This window comes from Mixophyes fleayi, chromosome 7 (genome assembly GCF_038048845.1).
Source record: "Mixophyes fleayi isolate aMixFle1 chromosome 7, aMixFle1.hap1, whole genome shotgun sequence".
In the NCBI taxonomy this organism is placed as follows: Eukaryota; Metazoa; Chordata; class Amphibia; order Anura; family Limnodynastidae; genus Mixophyes; species Mixophyes fleayi.
In genome coordinates this window covers 34,412,024-34,433,432 of record NC_134408.1, presented here as the reverse complement: position 1 = coordinate 34,433,432, position 21,409 = coordinate 34,412,024, and the positions used below count along the sequence as shown (strand labels likewise).

The 21,409-nt window shown below is 39.7% G+C and overlaps 1 protein-coding gene across 1 annotated transcript; it reads left to right on the top strand.

Annotated features, from left to right (window-relative positions):
* Positions 1-16,726: 16,726 nt before the first annotated feature.
* On the top strand, positions 16,727-20,770 carry FOXL3 (forkhead box L3). Its single transcript, XM_075181491.1, has 3 exons — positions 16,727-16,841; positions 17,636-17,804; positions 20,184-20,770. Exons 1-3 carry the CDS (start codon positions 16,735-16,737, stop codon positions 20,640-20,642), a joined length of 735 nt encoding a protein of 244 aa, XP_075037592.1. The 5' UTR covers positions 16,727-16,734; the 3' UTR covers positions 20,643-20,770.
* The last annotated feature ends 639 nt before the right edge of the window (positions 20,771-21,409 follow it).

Here is a 21,409-nt window from a genome sequence, read left to right as displayed (position 1 = left end):
AATTTAGCAGAGATAAGTATATAGGACAAAGAGGTAAAAGTGAATTCCAATGTACAAATAAGAAGGAAAGGAGAGAGGTGGGAGAGTGAATAAAGGGATGCGCCTGCGCCCTGTGCCCAATAGAGTGGGCAACACTTACAGGATCCGGGGTTTGATATACTAAGTGCAGGCCTAGAGCCACACAGCTGGTACCATATATAATATAGGACATACTTGCCAACCTTTGGCAAGCTAATTCCGGGAGATCCCAGGCAGGGGGGAGTGGTTGGAGGACGGGAGGGGCGGGGAACGGTAATTTGCGGCAGTTTGGCTCCGCCCCACCCCCCGCGACAAAATGCTGCTTTTTCCCATGGGGGCGGGGCCAAAATGGCACGATTCGCCGCAAATCGCGTCATTTTGAGGAGCATGTTGCCATATGCGGGATATTTGCCTGCTCTCCCGGGAGACCTGCCCGGATTTCGGGAGTCTCCAGGACATTCCGGGAGAGTTGGCAAGTATGATATAGGATATACTGAGTGCAGGCTTATTTCTTCTCTGGTTTTGTTTCAGAAAGTAAATAGACAAATATGACAACAATTTTAAAAATGACCCAGGACATTGTGCTTGAGACTCAGCCCCTATAACGTATAAAATGCTGACCACTGCTATGAAGTACTTGTTTAGACAATGATCAAGGTCTCATTCCTCATTGCTTTTCTTTGTAATCACGGTACACTTGTAAATATCCCAGTGCTTATAGGCAATGTTACCTATATAATCAAATATGGTTAGCTGCAGAATGCATCAGAGGACCTCTTGCCCTGTTGGTTGGAACTAGAGTGAAAACATTTTTAGCCAAGAATGAGGATAAGTGAATTCCCTGCCCTTTAAATTACGCCTTTCTGGCATTTGTACCCTCAAATGACATTACAAGTGTTGGTAAATATAAGATCAGTTTACAAGAAGCCATTCAGAAGCAGATTAGCTGTCAAATACAATCTATGTCTCCCATGTGTTGGTGAAATGTCTTTTATATACATGAGCTGAGAGTTTCACAAGGCGCGAAAGTTTCCTTATATATCACTAAGAACATCTATTCTATTAATGTGACTTAATAGCTATTCCATCCTCTCTCATTTCTGTACAATGCAAAATTTGCTCACGGTTATTACAAGACCAACCAACTCCCTGGGTTTATGGAAAAATGATTGTAAACACATTCAGGGACATCTATAAAAATGTATGTACTATAAACCCATAGCAACCATTTATTTCCTAAGCTGAAGTAAAATCTGATTGGTTGCTAATATCTACAGGCAGAACCTTTTTACTGTCCCCCACAATTCTTTATTGCCCTTCATTATTCTAATAAAAATGTTTTATGCACAAGGGACCATGGATGTTTTGTAGAAAGCACAAAATGACCACAGCAATTCAGCTTTGGACCAACCATATGCCTCAATTTTCTCATGTCTGCCTAGGTCTCCACCAAGATGCAGAGATGGCAAGGTAACAACGTTTTTATATATATATATATATATATATATATATATATATATATATATATATATATACAGGGGAGGGCTGACAGACTTTAGCCCCGGGGGCAAGCACAAAGCACTGCACCATAAGTAGCGGCCTATCCTTAAAGGGTGGTTGTTGGTACAATATATATTTATCTATATAAAAAGAGGCTATTTTAATGTTGCTTAATCCATATATATATTTTTATGCCCAGGCCCAGAGCTGGATTAAGGCTCTGGGGGGCCTGGGCAATTTAGACAGGGTAACCCCCTATGATGTAGCATGGTTATCATTTTAGACAAATACACAGGCAATGCTGTGTGCACTACTGTTAGGTGCACACAGTTCTGCCTTCACGAGCAGTACACGGTGAAGCGGGACATACCTCCCAACTGTCCTAAGTGAAACAGTCACACTAATTCGGGACTGTCCCACCAGATTCAGGACAGTTGGCAGACAGTCCTGCTCTCTCCTACCTGTTCTTGTCACTGTCACCACTTGTGGCTGCTGGTTACTTTAGCTCATTTGCTGGTTGTCTGGATCCTGGAATATTGGAGGCCCTATTTGGAAAAAAAAATGGGTACATAAAATTTAGAAAACTCCAAACATTTCCGGTATTAAATTAATAGCACCCATGTTTTATAATAGATCTATTTCCCTCCAACCAACCCTAACATTAAATGGCAAACACATTTAATATATAAACCTATTTCCCTCCTTCTAAACAGCCCCACCAATAAATTAAATTGCCCCACCATCAGGCACGGGCTGGCAGGTTGCAGCCCGGGGGGCGCACAGACTGCTGCATCACATGACACGCGATACGGCTGTGTCATGTGATGCGGCCGCCTGTGTGCTGACGCGACCGCATCGCGTGAGTAGTATTCGACCAGTATTGCATCCCCGGGGGGGCGGCCGGCCCGAACAGTCATTAAGCAGAGCGGCCCTCCTGCCCCCCCAGTCCAGCCCGTCCCTGCCCACCATCACCCCACAAATAAAATAGCACCCATTAAATAACTAGCCCCCTCCTGCACTACACCATCAAATAGCCTACCTCCCACACTTAATCAAGACACCCCCTTCCCTCACACATTATAATGAAATGCTACACAGACACACACACACACATACACACACACACACTGTACATTGGCAGCACACACACACACACACACACACACACACACACACACACACACACACACACACACACTGTATATTGGCAGCACACACACACACACTGTATATTGGCAGCACACACACACTGTACATTGGCAGTATACACACACACACACTGTACATTGGCAACACACACACACACTGTACATTGACAGCACACACACACACTGTATATTGGTACTGGCCCGAGGCTGTGTGATCAGAGGTTGCACGAGTTCCGGTATCTGGTATGGGTGCTGGTACAGCCCCAGAGGGTGATAGGCCATATGGGCATGGTACAGCTGTGCTGGTCTAGCCCCTGAGCTATCATGGGCAAATTGGTGCACGGGCTTGTTGAAAGGTACGAGTGTGCTAGTCTAGCCCCGGAGGTATGGTGGGCCACTTGGTGCGCGACGCTTGTGGTACGGTACAGTGTGCTGGTCTAGCCCTGAAGGTCTCATGGGCCACTTTGTGCTTGGGCTCATGGTATGGTACAGGTGTGCTGGTACAGCCCTGGAAGTATGTGGAGCCGCTTGATGCGCAGGCTCAATGTCAGGACTGGGGTCCTGTGGCTGGTGCAACCTTTAGTGTGGCAGGAGAACACTGCACAGAGAGCACTGTATAGATAAGCAATGTTGGTGTAGCGCACATTGATGGCAGTGAGGCGTTTGGAATCCGTTCACTTCTAAGATTTAGCTTAGGTTCGGTGCAAGTACAGCCCCTGGGGGCTGGCTTGCAGTCATTTACGATTAGTCCAGAAGGGTTCGGGTTCTGGAATGCCTGAGGATTATTGTCTCAGTTTAAGGATACACTACTACGTGAAATGGTGGATAAATACGGATATCTTGAGGGTGGGGGACCCGTGATGGGACATCTGGATTAGTATTGATCAATAGCCAAGGCTGAGTACAGTGTTCTCCCTCCACGATATCAGTGCACGGTTATCTCAATAAACAAGTTATTTCCCAACAAGTCGGTGTGGAATCATTTATTACAAAGCATAAGTGTTAAGGTTAACATTAAAGATGTATGGTTATGTTATCAACCACTTAGCATTTTAAAGCTTTTGTAATCATATTGTGAATGCAACCTGTCTACATGATGTGAAGATTGACAGGAGGATGACAGGATGGGACATGTCTCTCACTGCTAACTCACCTCTCAGTACTAGATTACACGTTAATCTGTAAATGGTGATGATAATGATGATTATGATTCAGACAAGCAGCAACTTAGCTTAAGGCACAGGCAGCAGCAGGTAGTGAAAGCTCAAAGAACAGGTAGAAGAGAGCAGGACAGACTGACAACTGTCAGGATTCTGGTGGGGAAATCCCAATTTTTAGTGACTGTCCTACTCTGCAGGAACAGTTGGGAGGTAGGTCCTGCTTTATACCTGCTCATGAAGGTGGAGCTGCATACACTTATCAGTAGTGCCCCCAGCAATTCCCGTGTATTTAAAGTGAATGTTAAGGGGTTGGAGTGTAGCCTAGCAATGGCTATAATGATAGTCACACCTCTTGCATGATGACCTGTGCCCACTCTGATGGTGTGGAAATCCCCCACTAAAAAATTCTGCTTTGTCCCCTGTCCATGTCAGTGATATGCTGAGAGTATGGTGGTGGGCTATGATGTCACAGCACCACACTCCTGGTCTGACAGAGGAGCGGAATATGCCGCCACACTAGATATGAAGCCTGAGAAGGGGGATGCCTAGAGGGAGGACAGAAAATTGATAATTTAATAAAATGAAGAAAGAGGGATTGGGGAAGTATTCATTTTTATTAAAGGACTTTTTCAATGTTGTGTTTTTTTCAGGTATTTCCCTATTTGGTAGTACAGGTCCCTGTATCTGTGTTCTCTGGCAGCCATGGGTATGCTCGCACTTGTAGTTGTACAAGTGCAGTATGGGTCTTGCTGGGACCAGTAATGTCAGATATGAAAATGCTATTCTTTAGACTAAACTTTTATTTTCCTGTCACCCACCAGGCTTTCCCTGTTAAAGTGTGCGACGCCCAGCCTGCCATCCATAGTCTGGTGCTTAGCCTAAGAGGGGGGGGGAGGGTAAAGAGGGAATAAAGGGAAAGAGAGTTGGAAGGGAGAGAAGGGGTGTGAATTAATAATAACGTATATGTAATTTGACTGAAGTCTCCGTTCGAGATGAAACGCATTGGGTCACTATTTTGATCCATTTCGACATCCGTAGACAGGAAGTGTCTTTGCGTTCCATTGTAGAGCGCATCGCGACTGCGGATCCTCACACACACGTTCCGATTGCTGTTACCACCCTGCCCGCTCTCGAGTTCCATTCTGAAGGAGATCAACGGACTCTGACTCCCCTCCATCCAGCTGCATTCTCACGCCAGTTTACCACCTTTAGCGTGAGTTCGGTGGTGACACCCTGGAATTTTTTTCCATCTGTTTTAGTGTTGCAATCAGCAATTCAGTTCCTTTGTTGCCATTGCATATGGTCCGTTGTTGCTGTGGCCAATATTGTTTTATTAAACTGTTTTAATTAATTTATACCTTAATCTTAGCCTCACTGCTTAGATCTATAGATTACCACTTTGCTGTTTTATCTGTCAAATTACATATACGTTATTATTAATTCACACCCCTTCTCTCCCTTCCAACTCTCTTCCCCTTTATTCCCTCTTTACCCTCCCCCCCCTTTTTTTTTTCTCTTTAAGGTTATCATGGCTAATGTGGACACACCTAGGTCGTCTGGAATAACCTCCCATTGATGTATATTCCATCGCCATTTTTCTTCAGTCCCATCAGTACTTTGTAGAGACTTGACATTCATGTGACTCACTATACTAAGGATTATTGTAGTCAACTTCTTGTAGATTGTGATTAGTCTCGTCCTTTATTACAATATACATTGATACACCACCTTAAGTCATTACATGACTAACTGCTATTCAGTATTTGTTTGTATGTTTTTATATTTTCCATTATTGGTTTAATATTTAATTTAATTTCTGTTCTATTATCACCTTGGGAGCGCAGTTGGTACTTATTTATTTATAAAGTGTTGACTTGGCCTCCAAATTCCCTAGATCTCAATCCAAATCCGTGTTTTGTGATGAAAAAACAAGTCTGAGCCATAAAGGTCCCCCATCTCGCAACTTCCAGGACTTACATGATCTGCTGCTAAGGTGTTGGTGCCAGATACAAGTGGACACCTTCAGAGGTCTTGTTGAGACCATGGGGTATAATTACTAAACTGCGGGTTTGAAAAAGTGGAGATGTTGCCTATTGCAACCAATCAGATTCTAGCTGTCATTTTGTAGAATGCACTAAATAAATGAATGCAAGAATCTGATTGGTTGCTATAGGCAGCATCTCCCCTTTTCCAAACTCGCAGTTTAGTAACTATACCACCATGCCTCAATGGGTCAGAACTGTTTTGGCGGCAGGAGGGGAATTACACAGTAGTGAAGTGAAGTGGACAGGATGGGAGCCTCCATGATGCAATTCACTGTGAATTGTGTCATTTTGGCCCTGCACCATGCAATTAATAGCATATTTACCAACTTTTCATAGGGGAGGTGAAGTGTGAGGATGGAAGAGGGGGCGTGGCGAATGGAGTCATGTTGGCCCCACCCCCCTTTCACCCTAACACTTCCCCTCCCAAAGGCGAAGAGTAAAAAGTTGGTAAGTACGCTATTAATCGCTATACAGTACTTACCCATTTTTTACCTATAGCTCATGTGAGTATCTTAGCATACAAATTATGATTTTAGGTACCTAACTGAAAATATTGATGAAATAAATACAGACTAACTTAAACAGTTACTAGTCCTAAATGAAATGAAAATTCAGTTTGCAACATTTAGTTATAATTTACTATTGTTTCCTTATATAGCGTCAGACATATTACTCAGCTCTGTACAGAGGATATGTAGATATCCACAACATGTTTCTGTTATTATTTACAATCAGATATAGTACATGATTGGTCCATTATATTTCCATTCCAATACAGTAAGATCTCTTGAACCATATAAGCTGAATATGTCTTTGTTAAACCTTTGTTATTAAGCAGACACATTGTATATAGTTTAAACACATTTTACCTTCAATTCTATTAGCTGTTATTCGCTGATGCATACAAGGAATTTTCATATTTATGACTTAATAGATACAGCTTGCTTTGCAATATTTAATATTGTGTACCAGAATTTAGGGGACATGCATAGTAGATTACCTAATTCCAGGATGTACACATGATGGATTTCAGTCTACACTGCATTTAAAGTTTCTTTAAGCTCTACAAAGAATAGTCCCATGAGCTCCAGAGCTCTGCGGATTAATGCTTTTATTGCCTAGGCATATTCCAATATTAAAAGCCATTATTCAACCCAATCTTCCTCAAGTTTCTTAAAGTACGCCTGCGCAATGCATCTGTCCCAAAATTCACTTGTAAGGTTATATGGAGGGTCCTTGTCAGAAAATCCCAGTATCCAATAACAACTAATAGAATTAATCATCCAATCAGAAGCTGGCTGATATTTCTACTAGTGTGTTGGATCCCTCTACTCTCCAGTGCTCATCTCCAGCACTCCTGCTGCTCTCCAGCAGAGGTCCTCAGTACAAGGGAGTATGAGGCAGAATTGTGTTGCGCAATCCAAGTGAGCGATCTCAACCTGTATTATTCTAGTGAAAAGTGTGGTTGTGTAAAATGCTGGTGGAAAACCCCTTAAATATATGCGGTAGACTGTAGTGGATCATTCTTTTTCTAGACATCTAATGCAGCATTGAACAATGTAATAACAAACAAACAGCCTTTTCTACAGACTACAAGTGTCTAATAAAATGTTCAAATGAACCTGCATAATGACAGGAACTAATTCTGCCACTGCCTAAGCCAGTTTAATCAATGACACCTGTTTATCAAGCAGAGATGTAGCAATCAACACATGTTTCACTCAAACAGGCACTACTATATAGTAGAATAAATTAGAAGTGCAGGTAAACAATATAACAAACAATTTAGTAACCATTGTAACACAGCTAGAAATGTATGTTTTACTTAGCGGGTGGGGATTTCTCTGTGTTACTATAAAGATTCAGAAGACTTTATTACAGTTTCTGGGCCTTACTTAGATCATACTTGCCTTCTCTTTCAGAATATCCGGGAGACTCCCGAATTTCGTGGAGTCCTCCCGGACACCCAGCATATTAGGCCACCTCTCCGGATCCCACTTTGCTTTCTTCTGAAGTGGGAGGGGCCTTGTTGTGAATCGTGTCATCTTGGCCTGTGCGATGATGCTAATCGCAAATCCTATCAGCGCACTTCCACACTTGTCTCTTCCTTGGCCCTATGTGCCTCACCCAGCTTACTTAACCCAGAGAGGCTCATTCCGAGTTGCATAAGATACACATTTCCGTAATGTGCACCAACATCTGAATCTAGATTGTTGCGTATCCTTGACTTGTGTCCCCTTATGCCTGCAGTGACGGAATGGAAGTGAGCAGGAGGGGGCTCAGCATAAACTCAGTACACTAAGGATGTTTTCATGTAGTTGGGACATTGTTAGATGTGGACACACCCCCAGGTACGTCTCATAGGAGTCAAATTTCTTGTGCGTGCTGGAGGGCTGGTGCAAAGATACGCAATGATGATGATGATGACCATCAACAGCACTAGCTAGCTGCTTCTGATTGGCTGATTGTGTACTGGCCTCTTCAGCTGATAGTACTCATCATTAGAGATTGTATTATATGAAGTCCTGGCAATCTATTCGCATTACTTAATTGACATTTCCATTTAGATTACTGCCTGACAGATTCCCTTTTGAGATATAGAGATGTTTGTATTTAATTGCATTATTATATTGTGTACAAATAGGGTAATGTGACTTTAGAATTTACTACTTACACTGTTAAACCGCATATCTGAGATATCGATAGGTGTAAATATACACACTTGTGCGCCTGTCATATACCTGATCAAAATACTAAAGTTTTTGGGGTAAGTATTCCTTTTTTTGTACAAGTCTTTTCCTGCGTACATTCTGAACGCAAATGTGGCCAACTTTATCTGAGCCCTAGAATGACACAGGCTACAACAACTGATAAAGTGATAACAAGTGGCATATATCTATTTAATTGGTGAACCATATGTGACAACAATTGCTGCCTAGCCTGTATATGAGCAGGGGCGCACGCAGGGGGGGGGGGGGGGGGTCTGGTTCTCCAGAAACCTCTCCCTTCCGCGAACAATGGGGGGTAAACAGTAACCCTACATAGCGGCACTTTACTGTACAGCAGCCGCGGCGCTGTCCAAGAAGCGTCCACGGCGGTGAAGCTCTCTATATTTTTTTTTTCGGGGGGGGGGGGAGGGGGGCGACCCTCCCTTAAAAATCCTGCGTGCGCCCCTGATGAGATACGCCATTTACTTTACATAACAGTGCTGCCATTTTTTTTCATGATCAGGAACATATTTTATTAAAAGTCAAACTTTAGAGGCTAAGGGAATCCTTTAACAGAAAGCAAAAAGCTTTGAAGGATAAATCGGCTGCCATTTTGGCTGTTTTGCAATATAAACTATATACACTTTAAAACTTGTCTCATTATTGCATTATTAAATATAGGTTGCAAGATATCTGGAATAATTAATGTTATTGCACAGATTGCAAGGGATCTCAAAATAGTACTGGAATCGATCCAAGGATCCCATATGTGCAGAAAAAGGGCCAATAATACTTAAGATGCCTTCATATGAATATCAAAGGTAAACAAGAAATATCCATGTGTAAATATGTCCTACTCCTTCATGAATGTTTGTCAACAAAAGCACATTACATTTTTGCACAGATCCGTTCCTTGGAAAGCAAAGGGAAAAAAAATAGTAACTTTGCACCTGGGTAAAACCATGTTGCATTGGAGGGGGATCTAAATCTAAAATGTGGGGACAGATTTATAGTTGGGGTAGGGCATGTCCTAGATCAACTTTACATTTCAGTGTAAAAATAAAGCTATTGAGTATTTGTGTCCTACATGCAAAAACAGACAGTATTTAAAGTATGTGCCAAATAATAAACTAATATGCACTCCTTGCACTGTGTAACATGGTTTTGTCCAGGAGAAAACTTACAATTTTTTTTGCCTTACTTAATGTGCGTTTTATAAAAAAAACGCACGTACATCGGGCATACGCACGCCTGTATTCAACAACAAGAGAATGTACAGATACGTCTTTTGATGAATATGTGTCTACAATCGCTCTACTTTAATAGACAATACACTGAAGGATACGTCCAATACATATGTGGGATATAAAGTCCAAAAAGAACCCACAGAATAAAAAAAACAAAACTATTCAATTATTATCATCTGTTAATAATACAGTCATTGATGACAAAACATTAAAAAAAAATCCCATAAAATACATATATGAATATGTTATGAATGTCTACTGTACATAAAATGCATTTTTACAGTTGCTCCTGATAACAAACACATGTTCTAGCATGTCTACACAGCCGTCCTCACTAGTAATCAGCACTTACACCAGACCTGTAGCCGATGCAACTGTTACGACTGAAAATCACGTACCTTTAAAATGCCCAAAGCTTGAATCGGACGCTGCTGTGTGCACTCAAGCTTGGCACTTCCTTACTGTACATTGACCACGTGCGTTCGTTTATGGCTCTCCACATTCTGCCCCTGAATCATAAGCTGTAGTAAAGGTCCTTTGCATGGTTTTGATGTTTGACAGATTATTTATTTAGTGTTATAGTTTATTACATTGTTGTACAGTTTGAACTAAAAGAGTACTAAGATGAAAATATATAAATTGATCCATTCTTATACTAAGGATGACTAGAACTGAGCCTCTCAGTAAAACCCAATACTACTAAGAATATGTCCCAATGTCTTGCCTTGTGGAGTGTTAGATATAAATTCCCATATGTCGCAGTAACAATAACTGAGGGATGAACTAAACCTGAGGGAAACTAAAAGCTGAGGTGTGTGTTTATAACTTATTTGTCCTTTTCTATAGGGTTAAAGTGAGCAGGCAATGTGAGCCTTGGGTACGTTGATTGCTATTTCACTAGGGCCACATTTTAAATTGCCCTGGCTAATGGTTGTTCTGCCATTAGTCTTCAAGACAAGTTGCCCGCCCTGTTTTGAAGATCCTCTGCAGGTGCCTTGGGTACCAACACCTGCTCGGGGCATGATATTGCTTAAGTTTAAGGATAAGGGTGTGGTGTGTGCCTGGGGTGACATGGTTACTCATGTATTGATATCGAGAAGGTTAGTGACCCTCACTGTGATATTAGGATTATTGATCCAAGCCGAACTGCTTATCATTTTCTCCTCCGCCATACAATGTTTTGTTTTAATAAACTCCTTTATTTGTCAAAGTGTGGTGTCATTTATTATTAGTAGAGTGGTAAGAGGGGAGGTAAAGGGGGTAAAATTTACATGTGAGAGCATCAATTGTTAAACATTATAAGGCCCACTGAGCAAAAATATCCGGCCAGAAATGGTACTTTATGTACACAAATGAAATTAATCACAAGAAGACCTCAGAACTGTCATGTGAGACTTTTGTCTTTTGAAGCTCTTTATTAGATTGGTTAAAGCCTGCCTAGTAATGCGCTGTCAGAATTGCAACTGTAAGGTGTAAAGGGCGCCCCATTATACGTATGGGGGTGAGACTCCCCTGTAAATGTGCCCTCTCCATCCATTCATCTCAGAGCCAGATAGCCAGACAGTAAACCACAAGTGCCCTGATGATGTCTGGGCTCTACAGATTCAGCTTAAAATACCAATTATATAAATAGACCCTCTAAATATATATTGATTTTATCAAATGTAGTTATAATTACATGGCAGTCACATTCCTGATCTAGGGGCATGTTACGGAGTGTTAGACAAATGCAGTCAATGCCTTATCCTACAATTCCGTCCTGCCTTTTAGTTAAATTATAGTTTTTAATTTTTCACAAGCTTTGTATAATTATAAAATAACACCCTTCCTTGTCCTAAAAAAATAAAATCTTGCTGCCAAGAGTAAGATGAAAAATCTGATTTGCAACATAAGGATCCTCTTCATATCACAACCCACAAATTACTTGATTAGAAGTGGTGCTTTTTGATGAGAAGATAAACAAGATGAACTTAGTTTCATACCGATGTATGTTTGGCACAAAAATCGTATGACAGGAGTTTCTCATGACTACTCCGTGCTGTTTTCATGCCCCCTTCTTTCATTACATGACAATAAGTCTATGGGTTCCTGCATGCCTTCATTCCCCTCCTCACATCATAGCTCTCTGTCCACTAAGACAACCACATGTGGCAGATTTAGTTTTAAACATAACTTACCTGAGTCATTAAGGAGAGCAAAGCATAAAAAGAAGTAACTTCGCCTTGACAAACCCATGTTGCATTGGAGGGGTAGGTAAATTTAAATGTGGGGAGAGATTTATAGTTGGGGTAGGTTATTTCCTAGATCCCCTTTAAATTTCAATGTAAAAGGAACACTATCAATTATTTGTGTGCTACATGAAAAAGCAGCCAGTATCTAACTTACATTCACAATAATAAACTAATCTGCACCCCTTGCAGTGTAACATGGTTTTGTCCAGGATCAGACTTGCTCCTTTTTTTTGCCTTGCTCTCCTTAATGGCTCAGTCCCAACAAGAACATTCTTGAGAACCTCTGAACATGTTTAGCATTAGAAGCCCTGAAGTCAGAGGTCTACATTGAACCAAAACTTGGTGAGGGAAAATTGGAAATGAGTAGCTTAAACATTTTATCTATGTTCTTACTGCCATTCATAGGTATGAAATTGAAAGCAATGTTTGCACAGAAATGCATTTTTAGCCTAAACTGACCCATTTAATGGGTTTTACAAGTGTAAAGTACTCGTGAATGGGTTAACACACATAATTAAAGCACATTTTTAAAATGGTAAGTACTCAAATTGACTTTTATAGGGAAAAATTATAAAAAAAAAAAATCTTCGTCATACATTACATTGCATTGTCAGTTGCAATATTAACCATAACGAGGTAATGTCAACCTGCCATAGGCAAACCGAGGGGGGTTTACTAGTGCCTGGAAACCCCCCTCTAAGCTTGGGGCCCTGTATAATTCAAGTGGCTGGACCCTGCCCTCGCTTCACATTGCTCTGCTTGAAAAGAGAGAGCTGCATGCACCTAACACTAGCGCACGCAGCAATGCCAATGTATATTATAAGGATAGGGAGAGTTGGAGAGCAGCCAAGCACTCTCTAACATTTTAGCCACGCCCCCATGTATGCTGGTCACGCCCACTGGCAGCGTGGTGTGGAAACCCCCCTCTGCAAATCCTGCGTTTGCCCCTGCCTGCTATAACAAGTTTACATGGTATACATTTATTTGGGCTAAAATAACATAATTTAGGTATTATTTTGTAGCTACATTATTATTAACCTCACTAACACTAATTTCCAGTCATTTTTTTATTCAATTTTGCCCACCTCCTTTGCCCAACACCTTCATAATCAATATCCCCTGAACCAACAATTGACAGTTAAACAATCCTTTGCAAGAGGAAGCAAGAATGAAACCTGTCACCCAGTCGCAAAGCGGATCACAGACGCCCTGGGTACTATGCTTGTATTAGATCTGCGTCCAATGTCCACTATTAATACAGTTGGTCTAAGACATTTAATTGAGGTGTTCTGTCCCTGTTAGCAAATGTCATCACTATACCATTTTACTAGAAAAGCTAATTCTCTCCTGTACCGGAGAGTTCCTAAAAATGTAATTATTAGGCGACAAAATGGCATTCTACCCACTGTACACTTAACCACAGATATGTGGACAAGCGGAACTGGGCAAACTAACGATTATATGACTGTGAAAGCCCACTGGGTTGGTCATTCGCCTTCCCCAGCATGGACAGCACCAGCATGTACCCAGGTACATCACATTTTTGAGAAGTAGGCTACTCTGTGTATCAGCGGTTTGACTAAGAGGCATACAGCTGACAATCTGTTCCAAAAACTAAGGGATGTCATTGAAAGATGGCTAATCCTGCTTGGACTCTCCTGAGGATATGTCTTTTCTGATTACGACCCCAATATTGGTCAAGCATTACAGCGGGGTTGAATTCCATCACATTTCCTGTTTTGCACACACTATCAACTTGGTGTTACGGAACTTTTTAAAAATGACATGCAGGAGATGCTGTTTGTGTCCAGAAAAATTTAGGGTCAATTTCTGGTTTCTGCAACAGCATGTAGGAGAATGCAGCAGCTGCAAGAAGACTAGCATTTGAGGGGAATATACTTTAGTACAGCGAAGTAGTTACCTGTGAAGAAAGTGCAGACACGGTTAGCTTGGGTCAAGTGATTGCCTTAATAATACATTTTGAAAAGGTGCTACAGAAAATTATAGTGTGAAATAAAACAAAGTAAATGTGCTAACTATATTTTAATTGTAGATGAAATACTTAATTTTCTTTGCAAGGATCCAAGACTTATTAACATCTTCTCCTTCAGTTTCTCTGGCAACTGCTTGTTGTAAAAAAAAATTGCTTTCCCAAGACACCCAGTGGTGATGCAGATGAGTCCGCACAACATTTTGATATTTGCTCTGCTGTAAAAGAATTGCCCAAAAACCGTGACAACTCTGCCCTAAAATAAACTAGTAATTCCATTTGGAAGGCCATTATCGGCAATTACATCATACTGCACAGACGTCTATGATGGTGGGATGAATTAGTATTGTTTGAGGAAGATTATCACTAAACCCTGCCACCTCTCCTGTTTCGCAGTGAGCTATGGTACAATAAAATGTAACTGCAGATTTACACCAAGACTGTCAGCCCTATTATTTCTATTTCAGCAATTACAATTAGCAATGGAGCAATGGAGCTCTTCTCTTTGGGTGTTACCTATATAACGCAGCACAATTTGGCTGCAAATTCTACAGACAAGCCTGCTTGTCTTCCTTTTCATCAATGACTCTTAGCAATTGAGCACTCGTCTTTGGGTATATATTACACCCAAACAATATTAGTGCAAATTAGGAAAAATACAGTTTAATCCCTGATACGGCCTCCACCATCCTTTGCATGTTAATAGTAGGATTGGTTGGAGTTATGGTCAAGGTCACACATTTTTTTGACAAATCCTTCAAACCAGCCCAGATGTCAAACTGTTGTGGTCTGCCACCTGCGTCATCCCTGCTTGTGTTTGGAAAGTGCAAATTGGTGCCAGAACCTCACGTGCCACAACTGCTGCCTCTGGTGCAGGACTTACACAATCAACCGCATCCCAAGATGCATATGTGCTGCTGGGCACTACATAAACGACCTCCTGTGTCATTGACTTATATTTGCAATTGCTTTGCATGTAACTCCGCTTACTAATGCCTGCAGATATGTCTACAGAAATAAAACACTAATTTTAATTTAGAGCCCCGGCCTTCAAAGATGTCATTAAAGTATTGGCTAAAAGTACATGATAACTTAATCTGCATAAATATACCAGGGGCAAATGCAGGATTTGTAGAAGGGGGTTTCCACACTACGCCACCAGTGGGCGTGACCATCATGCATATGGGTGTGGCTATAATTTTAGACCTTGCTTGGCTGCTCTCCAACTCTTCCTATCCCCATAATATACATGGGCAATGCTGCGTGCACTACTGTTAGGTGCACGCAGCTCTCCCTTTTCAAGCAGAGCTGGGTGAAGCTGGAGCAGGGCCCAGACACCTCAATTATACAGTGCCCCAGGCTTGGAAGGGGGTTTCCAGGCACTAGAAAACTCCTCCCTCGGTTTGCCTATGCTTACTCTATTTTTAAAACGGCTCCTTCTCCTTTAAGGATATCTGTAAGATTGCGGTACAGGACTGTGGTGAGGTTTTGTAAAAATTACAACATGATTTAAGCATGCTATCAACAGCAAGCAGAGCTTAATTGAATGCCCACTCTGTAATGTAAATCAGAGAACTGTCTAGACAAAGCGATTCCTTCCCCAAATTATACATATCTTCCATTGTACGCTGCGAGCCTGCCGCAAAATACACTGTGCCAGAAATGAATATACAGAACTTATTTGACCTTCCAAAACGTTCAGCTTTCCAACATCATACAAAAGCAACACAGTGCAAAACTCACTATGCTTCCTCTTTCTCTCTGCCCGGCTGATGGCCTGGCTCAGATCCTGGAAAATTAACACATTGCCTTATCTCCTCTTCACCTATTTTAGTCCCTAACAGGTCCAGTAAAGCTTTTTATGTTTACATGATTCATCTGATAAACATTGCAAAGAGCAAAAGCATACTCTTGCATTGTTACAATTTTGGATGCTAAGTCGGAAGGCTATTAGACTAATTCATCCTTGAGATCAAAGCCCACACACAGGCAGCTCTGCAGCCTCCAGCTATTTTCCTTTGACTCTGCTTTTTGACAGCGGTCCTTCATATCTGCAGCTCTGTTCTCTTTTGAAAATATTGCTTCCTCCTTATTAAAAGAAACGGGATTGCTATCTAATACGGCACAGGGAACATCAGTGCTTTGAATGTTTGTTACTGACGTGGGTACCTGCAAAGGATGCTCTCTTATCACAAAATAGCTTAGCAATCCCAAGTTCTTAACAAAAGTCTATAAAAATAATGTCTTTCATATATGTATTTGCAGAGATCGCTTTTGTTTGCTTTTGTTTCAAGTACATTGCAAAAAAAATCTTGTCCCCCCCCCCCACCAACATCTTTTCTGTCTGCATCAGGACCACCCAGAGAGCAAAATTCAAAGTGAGGGTTTGTGCAAAGCCAGAGTTCAAGGGTTCAGAATAAAACTACCTAATTTAATCAGTTATTTGCTGTCTTCCTTATAACCAGATTGGATGCAAACAAAATATCCCAATAGCCTTGCTGTCTGGGAGTTAGGAATTTTCAAGAGAACAACCTCTACTCAAGTGAGAGGGAGGGGAGTACATTGGGAGCCCAGGCTTAGGAAGGGAGAGCTCAACAGAGCATCTCACCCCTCCCTCCCAGGAGCTGGAACAAACAGGACCCAGCACAACAAGAAAGCCACATTAGAGCCATAAAGGGAACTGCACTATGTTTGACCATACTCAGTACCCATATAATTGCTTCAACTATGATGGAGATGATTACCCAACTTGCAGTTCAGACGAGGAGAAGAAGTGTACCAGACCTGCCTATAGGTAAGAAGGTTTAGTATAGTAACCTTTATTTCCAGTTTACAGAAATTATTGCAGGTAGTGTTTCCATTTAGTTGCTTGATGTCATTCTGAAATGATATTCCACACTATAATATACTAATTCTGATGTTGGCCCTGGAGAGATGTGAGCTAGTGTAACTTTCTTCTTTCTTTTGGGAAATTGAAAAGAAGCTTTGGGTATGTCATTCCAGGTGTGACAAGTTTACAGTATGTAATAATAGAGAATACAAGGTATTTATGTGTATATGTGTGTACACATACACACACACACACACACACACACACACACACACACACACATATATGTATGTATATATATATATATATATATATATATATATATGTGTGTATATATATATATATAAATTGATCAGTGTGCTGACATACTGTATATGGGCCATTTGCAAAGTTTTTACCCTAATTAAAAATGTTTTCATCTATACTTATATAAGTACCTTTCTTATATAGTTATTGATTATTATTAGTTGTTTATTTTTGTAGCCGTTATTTGTAGTGGTTAAACAATATAATATATTATATAATACATGATAGGCTGTATTTTGTAAAGAAGAGAGCTGATATTTCTATATCATGCTTGTGTACTGTATATAAAAGTTATAGAGTGCTGTCAGTGCTGAAGTGCATAGAATTCTCACTGAGAGGTGCTAAACTCTACAATGTAGGTCAGTGCATCTGTTTAATAGCGGAAGGTAGGTACCACCTAAGTCTTCAGGTATTGCTGATTGACCGCTCTATTATTTGTGCTTATGTTTCAGTTACATTGCATTGATCGCAATGGCGATCCAACAAAGTCCTGATAGTAAAGTGACTTTATCCGGCATATATGATTTTATCATGAAGAAATTCCCATATTACAGATCAAATCAGAGGGCATGGCAAAACTCCATAAGACACAACCTGTCTCTCAACAGCTGTTTTGTAAAGGTAAGAAAACTGTGACACATTATTCAGTACATTCTTCACAACACATCTTAACAATATCAGCTGGTTTTGTTATATCCGTCAGTTAAAACACTTTCAAAGGTTGGATGGTAAAGGTGGCAACTTTTATAATTTTGCAGCTGACGTGACTGTAGATAGAAAATGGTTTGATGCAGTTTATAAATATGTATTTTTTTTTGTAACTGGAGAATAAGGAACTGACAGGAGCCTGTTGTTTCAGAAATGATTTGCATATATTGTTAGTGGAATAAACAGAGATTCTAAATTCTTTTTTGCCTTGCTTTGCCTTTATTTCATTTGTAACAGTTGAAATAGGACAATATTCTGCAAATATCTAGATAAATTAGTAAATAGTATGCAGAGCCATAACTTACAATTTTAGCTCCTGGGTCAAGAAGGAAAACTGCCGCCTGCCAGAGGCTTCAATTTTAACCAAATTCACCTAATATATTCATAAACTGGGCCCCCCCCCTTCAGCTGTGCACCCTGGGCGGTCACCCCTCTAGCACAGTCCTAGTTACGGCCCTGATAGTATTTACAGTGCCTTGCATAACTGTTGTAAATTTTAAAATATGCCATATCAGTTACTTCAAATCTTGAGGATGATAACTTTAGTTTTCCACAATTGTAGGGAGGGGTAGTAATTTTTTTTTAATCTGAAAAGAAGATAAATCATAACAAGGGGTCTGATTCATTAAGGATCTTAACTTAAGACACTTCTTATTTCAGTCTCCTGGACAAAACCATGTTACAATGCAAGGGGTGCAAATTAGTTTTCTGTTTTGCACATAAGTTAAATACTGACTGTTTTTTCATGTAGCGCACTTGATAGCTTATTTGTAAACTGAAATTTAAAGTTGATATTTGTGTGCTACATGAATAAACAGCCAGTATTTAACTTATATGAAAAATAATAAAACTAATTTGCACCCCTTGCATTGTAACATGGTTTTCTCCAGGAGACTTAAATAAGAAGTTTCTTAAGTTAAGATCCTTAATGATCCGGGCCCAAGGTTTGCTTTTTAGCAATCAAGTAAATGGGACATTTAAAAGGGAACTCAATCCATTTTTTAAATATTGATACTCCACCTCTTATTATTATTAATAATAATAATAATAATAATAATAATAATAATAATAGTAATAGTAATAATAATAATAATTATGTTTGTAATGTATTGCTAACTTTTCAGCCGTCTTCTAGTGAAAAATAATATATTAACAGTGACCTGAAGATTTTAGCTGAAATGTATGAATTGAGTTTGAAGAGACAATAGTCTGAGCTCTGAAGTCCTTCTCCCTTTTCTGTTCATTACAATAAGACATCCACAGCTACTATTGTATTTTTTTGCTATTTTGCTGCAGCAATATTGCAGTTCTCTGAAGAAAAAAAAAATATTTAACCATTTATTGGCCACAAAAAGGCAACAAAATGAAAAAAGATTTGGCAGATCATTTTATCAACTGAGTTAGCAGAAGTTTAAAAACAAAAGTAGACATGCTAGAATTTTTAATTCCTGATGCATCTGTATTAATGTGATTAGTAAAATTAGAGACCTATTAATTGTCTTTAATTTCTCTTTATGTCATTAGGTTGTAATGCATTCTTTGTTATTACTGTTATCAATTTAAATTGTATTTCTTTTATCACTGTTATGCGCAAAACCTTCACTAAAAATTTACCAAGTTAAAAAAATAAAATAGAGACCTATTACTATTTGTAAACACTTGCAGAACAAAGGAATGCCAGGTCCTGAGTTGGTTAATTGCGTGAACAGTTGTAGAACGCCTTAAAGTGATACAGACACTTTGCAAATCCGCAATTACCCATTTTGCTATAATAGTCACAAAATAGTCTAAAAAAATTTGCAAATAGAAATATGATTAATATTATAGGCAGTATACAAATAATGACTGAAAATGTCATAGCGAAAAAACACCAATTCAAATGAAGAGTTACATAATTACTGAGCTAAATTAGGTCATAGACATGGTGATACTGAGCTGTGCTAGTTACTATTGCCTAATTAAATAAGCCTAGAAATGGTGTACCATATCTAGGCTTATTTAATTAGGCAATAGTAAATAGCACAGCTCAGTATCACCCACCATGTCTATGTCTACAACAATTCAATCTGATGAAAGAATCATGATTTCATTATTGAGCTAAATGTTGCTATACCATCTGCTCCATCTATAAGTAAAAGGTATGTTTAAAGCAAAATGTTCACACTATGGATGTTTCCTCTGCATTATTGATAAATTGACCTTAGATCAACAGAGTGAATTGACTTTTGACACCAATGATATACATGTGCATAGACTAAATATTACTGAATATTGTCCTTTCTCTACCTGCAGGTTCCAAGAACAGAAGGGAATGAAAAGGGCAAGGGAAACTACTGGTCTTTTGCTTCTGGATGCGAGTCCATGCTTGACCTCTTTGAAAACGGGAATTATAAAAGGAGGCGGAGAAGAAGAAACATGAAAAAATGCCAGAAGGATAGACAACAAAGCCTGATTAAGAACCCTCATTCTGGAGAATTTACCATTATTGGGTCTTCAGAACATCTGGTTCCTTGCAATGAGGACAGAACGGAACCAAGAGCCGGACTGGTGGATTCAGACAGTTTGTTCTCCAGCAACATCTCCAACAGACAGAGCCAAACCAGCTCTGGTCTCGGGAAGACAGAAGAAATCAAATTTAGCATCGATTACATTTTATCAGCTCCAGACCCCTTACCTGTTCTAAGACCCCAACATAACAAATTTCATATTCTGGACTCTCAGCCACGGAACCTCCACCTCTGGAGTCTCTGACGTATCAGATATAAACTTCTCTTAAGCTGTTTATCTACAGTAATTCTCAAACACAAGACTTTGCCAACCATCAATTATGTAATTGTGTATCTGTATCGGTTTAATGGTTCTTCCAAGACAAAATTTTGCTTTGCTTTTAAATACAATTTAAATAAGGGAAATACAAGACTAGCGATCATGTTAGAAATTAAATTCTGTAAAAATAAGAACAAAAAACAAGAATGTCAAAATACATCTCTTTCTTCAATGGAATAAGACAATATGTTTGATAAGAAGTAGTTGGAGCAATAGAAAATTCTGCAGATAGCTGGAGAGAGTAGACTATTTAGTCAGAAGCTACAAGTAAAGGGAAAAGGCAATACAGAGAAGGAACACCATGGTACAATGTACATGGGTTGATGTGTTAACTATATCAAAGAAAAAAACTGTTAATATAACAGAAGTCTATATAAGGGTCCCTATCTAGTGGGCCTCAATCCTTTCTTTGTTAGTTTTTAGGGTTACAAACTTTGTTCAGAAATACTGTAATCAGGTCATTAGTCAATGTTAAATGAATAATACTATAAGTTATTTGTAAAAACAGGAAAATAATTAATCACTAACTTGCTTGTCCCCAACGGACAGGATGAAGGGACCAGTATAGTGTGAAAAAATATTTAAAAAAAATTCAAGTACATTTAAATATGTTGCAATCCATCTTTGCCTCCAAAAGTGTAATAGATTTTAAATAAACAAGCTTGAATTACCACACACATATTGGGTCCACA

What these genes read in the sequence shown, in the direction of transcription:
- FOXL3 (XM_075181491.1), top strand. Translation starts at nt 16,735, where the DNA reads ATGTTTGACCATACTCAGTACCCATATAATTGCTTCAACTATGATGGA. An exon ending in TGTACCAGACCTGCCTATAG is followed by an intron (nt 16,842 to 17,635) that starts GTAAGAAGGTTT and finishes CTTATGTTTCAG; the next exon opens with TTACATTGCATTGATCGCAA. An exon ending in TCAACAGCTGTTTTGTAAAG is followed by an intron (nt 17,805 to 20,183) that starts GTAAGAAAACTG and finishes CTCTACCTGCAG; the next exon opens with GTTCCAAGAACAGAAGGGAA.